This window comes from Canis lupus, chromosome 14 (genome assembly GCF_011100685.1).
Source record: "Canis lupus familiaris isolate Mischka breed German Shepherd chromosome 14, alternate assembly UU_Cfam_GSD_1.0, whole genome shotgun sequence".
In the NCBI taxonomy this organism is placed as follows: domain Eukaryota; kingdom Metazoa; phylum Chordata; class Mammalia; order Carnivora; family Canidae; genus Canis; species Canis lupus.
In genome coordinates this window covers 6,571,374-6,581,320 of record NC_049235.1, presented here as the reverse complement: position 1 = coordinate 6,581,320, position 9,947 = coordinate 6,571,374, and the positions used below count along the sequence as shown (strand labels likewise).

The following is a 9,947-nucleotide window of genomic DNA, read 5'->3' as shown; positions in this document are numbered from 1 at the left end:
CCAGAGTTCAGGCGAGGCGTTATGGTGGCTGATGGATTTGGGCATCAAATGCATGCACAGAGGTGTTAAATGAAGTTGTAGAGTGAATGAGATCTCTAAGGAAAAGCAGAGACAGTGAAACAGAGGACCAAGACTGACCTTTGAGGAATGTCCACAATTAAAGGATTTATATTCCAAAGTTGAGTTTAGAAGTGCCACTCATATGCTGCACATCTTCACCATTGAAATATCAGTGTAAAGTGTTCCCATATATCAGCAGTTTGAGGAAGCCGAGCAGTATAGTATTTTTATGTCTCAGCGGAAACTAAATTATAAACACCTCGATATGCTCCTAAAACAAATTTGGCTGAAGAAAAGGCTGATATTCATAGAGGAAAGAAAAGATAAATGATACAGTGAACATAATCTAAAAGATTGGTGGATTTGATCCCACAAGAATGAGTCAACCGACGAAAAAAAAAACTTGTGAAAATATCCTATAAATAACATTTAATTAGAGAAAAGTAGATATTTACTCATTTTAACACAAAGACCAAAATAAAATTCCCATATATGCAGTGCACTGTCTTACTGAAGTGGGAATTCTAACTAATTCATCAAAGTATTTTGAATAGGGACACTTGGGTGGCTAGTGGTTGATCATCTGCCTTTGGCCGGGTCATGATCCTAGAGTCCCGGGATTGAGTCCTGCATGGACTCAATAATTTTCCCTGCATGGAGCCTGCTTCTCCCTCTGCCTGTGTCTCTGCCTCTCTCTCTCTCTCTCTCTCTCTCTCTGTTGCTCATGAAAAAATAAAATCTTTTTTTAAAAAAAAAGTATTTTGAATAAAGAGTAACACTAAAGTATAAGTTGGCTCAAACATTTGTGAAGACTAGTCAATAGAGGAAAGCTACCCAGATCATAGTAACCACACTAGACTGACAGTATGCAAACAAAACAGCTTTTTTTTTTTTTAGTGTGGATCTCTAGGCTTTTCACATGTAGATTTCCTGTATATGGTATTTTCTTGACAGTCACTTACAAAATAAAAATATTATAGCTTTGAATTTTTGGACTAAAAACTGTTTTGTCCTATAAAGAAAAAAACTTTTTGTCTTTCTTTTGTGTTATTTAAAATTTTCTTCTCATTCCTTTTAATAAATATGCAACCGAATAGTTTAACAGCATAACAATTGTTACTACATGACACCTTCAATAACTTTTGAAATAGATTTTAACATATTCTTATATTTAACATGTTTAATTGATATTTTCTTCTAAAATATCATAGCAAACATATTTAACACACACCAAAACTAGTTAAAAGAAACTTCCTTTCCTTTGGATGTAAGACTTAAAAAACAGGAACTGTTTGAAGAACAGAATCTACAAATGATTAAAAATAGGCTGCATATACAGGACCAACAGGCAGTTACTCAGAAGATGCTGGTTTTAGTTGTTTTCAGGTTTACATAATGTGATAGAAACAGTCTCTAATATGTCAAACCAGAAAACAAATGCAATTGCTAACTAGCTTTAGAGATACTATATAGAGATATATAAGAAAATAGTCAAGCAAAACTCACAAACTTAGTCACTTCTTACTCTCCAGATATTCTGAACACATCTAAAAAATTTAAACAGATATTGTACGATCTTAGAGAACTCTTAAAATAATACAATATTATGGAACAGTCAAACTGAGTTATTAAAACCAAAGCAGCCATTTCTCGATGTCTTCAGCCTTTTAACCTAAGGCCCCAATAGTTTAACTCTATCAGTTACATTCAATCCAAGAGTTGGCTTTTTTAAATGCTGTCAAACCTCTTTCAATAATACTTAAAAATACATAAGGACTAATGCGTTACTTCGAAGTTTGCCTCTTTTCTTTAAATATGGGCCTTGGGCTGACTAGTACAACAGTGGTTAAGTACAGAGATAAAACAGCTGAATTAGCAATTTCCTCTTTTCTTTTTAAGTGTTTACACCAAAGAGTGCAACCAAAAAAACAATTTCTGCAGGGAAAAATCAGTTGGATGGTTCTCCTTTGTAGGTTACAATGAAAAAGGACTCAAATTTCTCAATGCAGGGAAATTGCACTGATTTGGACCAACAAATATCTGAAGGGTTGCAGTTTTATAGGCAACTGAAAAATCTACAAGGTAATAAAAAAAAAGTGAAAGTAGTGTCTCGTGGTGTAGAAGATACAGGACATACTTTTACAAGGAAGTTTCTTAATAGCTAATTTTTCGTTAAATCTAAAGAGTCTGTAACACACATATGTATCTTATTTCAAAAGAGCCAGTTACTCAGAGATGCTTAGATTCAACTTCTTCTGGTTCAGTCAAATAAAAGTCCAAATGTTTGGAATTACATGACCCACTACTCGCCAAAAATCCACAAAATATTCACACCAGACAGACCAAGATTAACTCTCCTATAAAAAGAGAGAGGGAAAAAAAAAAAAAAAGGTTTTAATGGAACTGATTGCCAAGCATTTAAGGTCTTTTTTCAAATAATGAAAACAAGAGTCTTGACAAGGAACACATTATTTAATCTATGACATTTAATGCTAGTCTGTAATGAGTTATGCTACCTATGGTATATCAGGTGAACCCTAGTAAATAGTAAATGCTTTCTTAACTGTGCTTAAAACCCAAATTTAGAACAAATGGACTAACTGGGTATGAAAAATTAATTTTTCAGTGGATCTCAATTACTAATACACCAGATAGAGTTAACTCAGTAATTTTAGCAAGATTAAAGTAAAAGTATCGATTAAAATTTTAAAATAGAGGATATAAGGATGCTAGGCCTCTAATTAGAGAACGTTACCTATTCAACTTGAATTAGGAATTTACTACTCTGGATGCTTTGGTGAATTTGTATGTGGGGATTACTGATACAGTGCAAACTAAACCCTACTGTATGTAACAAAAAGAAAATTTTACTTTTACTCCAGACTACTATATCATGTTCAAAGTACAAAGGGAAGAGAGCACTATAAGCTAAATTACTCATCTAACAAAGTAAGAAATGAACCTCCAATGTCTCTACCTGAAGAATCAAAAGAGCTACATGCCTCCTACGTGGAACTATGAGAGCAGTACTAGAAGACAAGTCTAAGTGAGTTGCAAGTGGTTGCCTTCAGTGGGCTTGCAGAACATATGGATTTGCTTACTTCTGTCATGAATGTACAGCACTACTGAACTTTTAAAATTATAAGTAGTTGTCAGTTTTGATAAAAAACTTAAAAAACATTACATATCATCTATCTATCTATCTATCTATCTATCTATCTATCTATCTATCTATCTATCACAAAAAGGCCTTTCAAAAAAAGGTAATATCTATATTAACTATTTTTTCCCATTTCTTCAAGGAACTTCTTCACCCAAACTGCAAATGATCGGGGGTACCTGGCTGGCTCAATCGGTGGAATGTGTGACTCTTGATCTCAGGGTTGAGTTTGAGCCCCACATTGGGTGTAGAGAGTACTCAAAAAATAGAATAAAGTCTTAAAAAAAAAAACTGCAAATGTTAAATCTCAATTTGTTAGAAATCTTGTTTAAATTTTGGCTTCTTTGTGTATGAGGCTAAGCATTTTTTTGTGTTTATCAACCATTTACACAATACTCTTCTGTGAAAGTCTTTCAGTCTATGACCATTTTTTTTATATTTTCTTTTCTAATGAATTTATATATGCTCTTTATATATGATGGATATTAGCTTGGATTTGCTGTATGTGTTGCAACTATAATACTTTATCTCAGTCTGTCATTTACCTTTAAGTTTTATTTATGGTTTATTTGCTGAACAGAACACTTCAATTATTGTGCAGTCAATTCTGTCTAGATTTTTCCCCCCTTTTGGAAGTAAAACATTCATCTCATTCCAGTAACTGCACAAATATCTGGCATTGAATTGATAATGTATTTGGAACAATCTGCTACTTTATGGGCATGATTCCAAATGGACTATATTTGAGCCACTTGCTTATTTCCTTTAAGTTACAGGATAGTTTTTAACCATTTGATTGTTTTAGAATGTATTACAAAGATTAATCGATCATATTTAAAAAGTTAATTTCAAAGCTTTTTTCCCCTTGGTTCAGGAAAAAAAATCTCAAATAAATAAAACATATCAGTTTTAGTTTAAAATGTTTCTTTACCACATGTAAGTTGCTCATTAAGAGAAGATAAGTACTTCAAAAATTGTATTAGTTTTTTTTGGCCTCCAAGTTAAGTTACTATCTCAGTAACTTTTTAAAAAAAGATTTGAGGGATCCCTGGGTGGCGCAGCGGTTTAGCGCCTGCCTTTGGCCCAGGGCGCGATCCTGGAGACCTGGGATCGAATCCCACGTCGGGCTCCCGGTGCATGGAGCCTGCTTCTCCCTCTGCCTATGTCTCCGCCTCTCTCTCTCTCTCTCTCTCTCTCTGTGGGACTATCATAAATAAAAAAAAAATAAAAAAAAAAAAAAGATTTGAGAGAGAGAGTGAGCAGGGAGGGGTGCACAGGGAAAGAATCTCTGATCAGACTCCCCGTTGAGCACAGAGCCCTATGAGATGTGGGGCTCGATCCTACACCCATGAGATCATGAACTGGGCAGAAACCAAGAGTCAGACACTTAACTTACTGAGCCACCGAGTAGTCCCCCACTAAGCACTTTTATCTTATTCTATTTTAAGTAAACTCTATGCCCAACATGGGGCTTGAACTCAGAACCCTGAGATCAAGAGTTGCATGCTCTACTGACTGAGCCAACCAGGCAACCCCACCCAACTAAGTACTTTTGAAGTTTTTCCATTTTTATGCAAATGACAAACTGTATATGGTACTCAACACAAACTTTGTGCTATCATAACAAATCATTTATGCATCAAAATGTCAATTTGGATCTACAGGAAAAGAGAAAATTCAATTAAAACCAAACATTTGGGGGATCCCTGGGTGGCGCAGCGGTTTAGCGCCTGTCTTTGGCCCAGGGTGCGATCCTGGAGACCCGGGATCGAATCCCATATCGGGCTCCCGGTGCATGGAGCCTGCTCCTCCCTCTGCCTGTGTCTCTGCCTCTCTCTCTCTCTCTCTCTGTGACTATCATAAATAAATAAAAAGTTTAAAAAAAAAAAAAAAACCAAACATTTGTTGCTAATTTAAAATATTTCTAAATTAATTCTTCACTTCAAAATAGCCTTTCAGAAAACAGGTGAAGAATAAAATTATAAAACAATATATATATATATTTTATAAAACAATATATTTATTCCATATTTCAAATACATATGTATGCACATATTTATAACTGAATACAGATGGAAAGTTTAGGAAAAAAATCTGTATTTGCTAAATGGAAGAATGTCTAAGACCTATTGTGAGGTTAAAGAGCAGGGCACAGGGACGCCTGGGTGGCTCAGTCAGTTAAGTGTCTTTGGCCAGGTCATGATTCCAGGGTTCTGGGATTGAGCCCCATGTCTGGCTCCCTGCTCAGCAGAGTTTGCTTTTCCCTCTGCCCACCTCCCTGCTCTTTCTCACATGCTCTCTGTCAAATAAATAAAATCATTTAAAAAATTAAGTTAAATTAATCGAACTCTAATTTAAAAAAAAAATTATATATATATATATAAAAGAAATTAAGTTAAATTAAAATAAACAAAAAGCAGGGCACAGAGTATTATGTTTGGGCATAATATATTTTTAAAAAATATTTTATTTATAAAAGAAATAAAAAATAAAAATATTTTATTTATTTATTTGTCAGAGAGCGAGCGAGAGAGTGAGAGCACAAGCAGGGGAAGAGGCAGGCAGAGGGAGAAACAGGCTCCCCACTGCACAGGGAGCCAGATGTGGGACTCAATCCCATGGCCCTAAGATCATGACTTGAGCTAAAGGCAGATGCTTAACTGACTGAGCCACCCAGGCATCCTCACAATACACTTTTTAAACAAAATGAAAAATAAAAACCAAAATCAACTTATTCCCAGAAAGTAGCATATAAACATACAACTGCTAACATTGGGTACTTATAGGGAGTGGTATTGAGAGGTTGACCAGAGGAGAATTCTCAATTTCTAATTTATATACTGCTATATCATTTAAGTATTTGTATACTGAGCATGCATTAATTTTGCAATTAAAAAAAATAAGGAAAAAACCATGTTAGTTTAGATGTTTCACAGAAGTGAGTCTCCTACTTAATCTTTCTTACATTAAAAAATATATGATAAAAGAAGCTAAAAGATGTTATATTTGTTTATAAATGACTGCTTATGTCTTTTAAAAATCTTTGCATCTAATATGTTTAAGGACAGGAACTTGGCTTTCTCTAAAGCAATGCTGTCCAATAAACTTATATGATGTCAGCCACAAATGCAAGCCACATACATAACCTAAGAACTGGAGTGGAACCCAGATGTTTTCCACTCCATGCCTTTCCCCTCACATTTTCTTAACCTCAGGTTTTTAGACTCCCAGACTTTGCATTACCAGGCTTCCCCAGCTTGAACTGCAGTCCACTTTCTTCAAAATATTATTTGATACACTAAAATTTCGAATCACCAAAATGACCACCCAATAATTTTGAATTTATAATAGTATGTGAGCTGCATTATGACAAATTTAGAGTAACAAAGTAATGAACAATTTCAACTGACCATTTTTCCATCCCACTTATATGGAAAGAGTGCTGACTCAATCTCTTTGGAAATATAAAACATTTTACAGAAGACTTTGTGTCTAATATGGCATGGCTTTTGTTTTGCTTTTACATTTTAAAGTGGCAAGAGCCTGATATAGATCTCAGAGCTGTTTCTCTGAGGGACTCAACTATAAAGCCAATGATGTGGTCCAATGGCCTTCTCAACAATAGGGAAATGGAGGTCAGTGAGGAACAAACAGACTTGCCCAAGTGAACAGACTGTTTAGTGACAGAGCTGAGTTTGCACCAGAAGCCAGATCTCTTGTTCAGTCAACAGTCCTTACAGTATATGATGCTGCCTTCTGCAGAATCTCAACACAGGAAGAAAAACGGTAAATAAAGCACTTGTGTTTTTAAAGCATCAATACCTACCCAAGCATTCCTGACTCTTTGGTCTTTATGATGTAAAGAAACATTAACAATGTATGAAACATATTATTTCGGCCCTGGAACAAAGACAAGAGACGCAAAATTTAAACCAAGCCAAATAAAACATTATGTAAACCAAACAAAAAGAAACAGATCCTATCAATTCACATTCTACTAACTCAGAATTCCGTGTAATTCAGACTTTCTTTTTTTTTTTTTTTTTTTTTTTTTTATGATAGGCACACAGTGAGAGAGAGAGAGGCAGAGACACAGGCAGAGGGAGAAGCAGGCTCCATGCACCGGGAGCCCGATGTGGGATTCGATCCCGAGTCTCCAGGATCGCGCCCTGGGCCAAAGGCAGGCGCCAAACCGCTGCGCCACCCAGGGATCCCCAGACTTTCATTTGCATGAACTTGGACAGAAACTTCAATAGCCCAAAATATTAACATTTACAAAGTTGAAATATTAAACTTGAAAAAAAAAAGGAAATTAATATTCTCTTCAAGGAATTCGATGGACAACAAAATTCAGACAGTGTAAAATTTCTTAGTAAAGAAGCTGATAACAACAGTAAGTGCAAAGGTCATCAGCAGAACTGATGTTTGCAGTCAAGAGTAAAATACCTGAATACAAATGTACACTAGTACGATAATCTTTTGTATCAAGTATTTTGATAATATATTTTTTAAAACCTTGAAAATACTCTGTAACCTAGAATTCTACTTTTGGACTTTAAGCTAAGAAATTACACAAAATGCAGATAGCTATATCCATAAAGATGAATACTCAGCAGTGTTTATGATAATAAAGAATTAAAACATTCAAAATGTTGAACAATAGAGAAATGATTGAATAAATTATGTTACAATCTTATGATAAAGTTTTTTTACAGCTATTAAAAAAGTGTTTCTATGGAAGGTTTTTAATGAAATGGAAAATTACGGTTTTTTAAGGTAATTAATTTAAGGTAATTAAGTTAATTTTAAAAGGAAATAAAATTACATAAATAATGTTTTCAACCCACAAAGTAGCACAAAGAAAGACCAAAAAAAAATTTACCAAAGGCAATACACCAAAAATGTTAACAATAGCTGCCTTTAAGTAATGGAATAATAAGTGATCTTTCTTCTTTTTCTTCATACTTTTCTAAATTAAGCATATATTACCTTTATAGTTAAAAAAATGAGATATTCAAGAAACATTTTCCCTAATTTAAAAAGTTTACTTGTTCCATAAACAAGGGATTCTAATTTTTAAAATATTGTCAAAGCAAGTCATCCATGCCATTCTGTAATAGCAATTTCTACATTTAGAAATACCTTTGGAAGATTGTAGACATGACGCTGGTAGATTAGCTCATAATGGGGAGGGTTGATAGCACTTTGATAAATGCAAAAAACATTCTCATTTGTCACATCTGTAAAAAAAGTATGCTACATTAAAAAAACAAGCCAACCTCTAAACATATCTCATGTGAAAATCTCAACTCATTCTTTAGGAAGTTTATACCTGGTTTATTTGGTGTCTGAACAAAGTGCTGAGAAGTAAATGTTTTTCCATCAGGGTACTTAGGATGTGGAGGTAATCTGGAATCGAGGTAGGTGCAAAATACATGCATGATGATCTGAAGATGAGGAAACAATTTTTCAAAATCAGCATGAAAATCTATCATGGCTTTAAGCCTCTGTCTATAATGACTCCAATTTTTAAATTTTTCCCTAAAGAGAGAACTAGCAAAAAATGCTTTCAAGTGGCTACATTTCTAAGATGAAACCAAAAAATGAAAAGAGAAAAAAGCAAGACATTCCCAGTTTTCTGTTAAGTGAATCACTCATACTCATATAGATAACAAAAAAAGAGAGAGAAATACACATATATTCTCAATTTGAGTATCAGCATTTGAAACTTCATTTTTACACATTTAAAATAAAGAACACGATCTTGAAAAACTCTTAAATGCTCAAAAACATTATACTCTTTGATCTCATCAATCTTAATTCTAGGAATCTTTTTTTTTTAATTTAGAGTGGGGGGGCATGTGGGGAGGGAGAGAGAGAATTTTAAGCAGGCTCCACTCCCAGAATCTTATATGGGGCTTGATTTCATGACCCTGAAGAGATTATTACCTGAACCAAAATCAAGAGTCAGAGACTTGGGATCCCTGGGTGGCGCAGCGGTTTGGCGCCTGCCTTTGGCCCAGGGCGCGATCCTGGAGACCCGGGATTGAATCCCACGTCAGGCTCCCGGTGCATGGAGCCTGCTTCTTCTCCCTCTGCCTATGTCTCTGCCTCTCTCTCTCTCTCTGTATGACTATCATAAATTAAAAAAAAAAAAAAAAAAAAGAGTCAGAGACTTAATTAACCAGACTGAGCCACTTAGGCTCCCCTAGGAATCTTTCTTAAAGCCATAATCCCAATTAAGAAAAAAATATGCATCATGATATTCCTTTCAATACTATTTAAAACAGAAACGATATAATTCTTGAACTTTTAATTCGAACGTAGAACAGTTAATTGTGTAATAATGAAAAAAATACTTAAACATTTCCAAAGTGAAAAAAAAAAAGAACACAAAATTTTATGTGTGATTGCAACTATGATAAAAATATCAAAAAATAGTACAATCTAAGTAAAAGGGGAAAAAAGAAAATAAACCAAAATATTAACAGTGGTAAAGATGCTGGTAACATTTAAAATTTTTATTTCTACCTTAATTTCTAAATTCTTTAATACTTTTTTTTTTTTTTTTTAAGATTTTGTTTATTTACTTCAGGGGTGGGGAGAACACAGAGGGAGAATAAGAAGCAGACTCTCTGCTGAGCAGGGAGTCCAATGCAGGGCTGGAGCCCAGAACCCTGAGATCATGACCCAAGCCGAAGGCAGACAACTGACTGAGCCACCCAGG

At 34.6% G+C, this 9,947-nt stretch overlaps 1 protein-coding gene across 3 annotated transcripts in view; it reads right to left on the bottom strand.

The window, feature by feature from the left end:
- Positions 1–474: 474 nt before the first annotated feature.
- The window catches only part of TMEM209 (transmembrane protein 209), a 30,216-nt gene continuing 20,743 nt past the window's right edge, over positions 475–9,947 (bottom strand). For all 3 annotated transcript variants that reach the window (XM_038556523.1, XM_038556521.1, XM_038556522.1), the window contains exons 12-15: positions 8,553–8,667; positions 8,363–8,460; positions 7,047–7,120; positions 475–2,417 (exon numbers count right to left, since the gene is read on the bottom strand). In XM_038556523.1, coding sequence (XP_038412451.1) covers positions 2,363–2,417; positions 7,047–7,120; positions 8,363–8,460; positions 8,553–8,667 — 342 coding nt within the window. In that variant the 3' untranslated portion in view covers positions 475–2,362. The remainder of the gene's footprint in view (positions 2,418–7,046; positions 7,121–8,362; positions 8,461–8,552; positions 8,668–9,947) is intronic.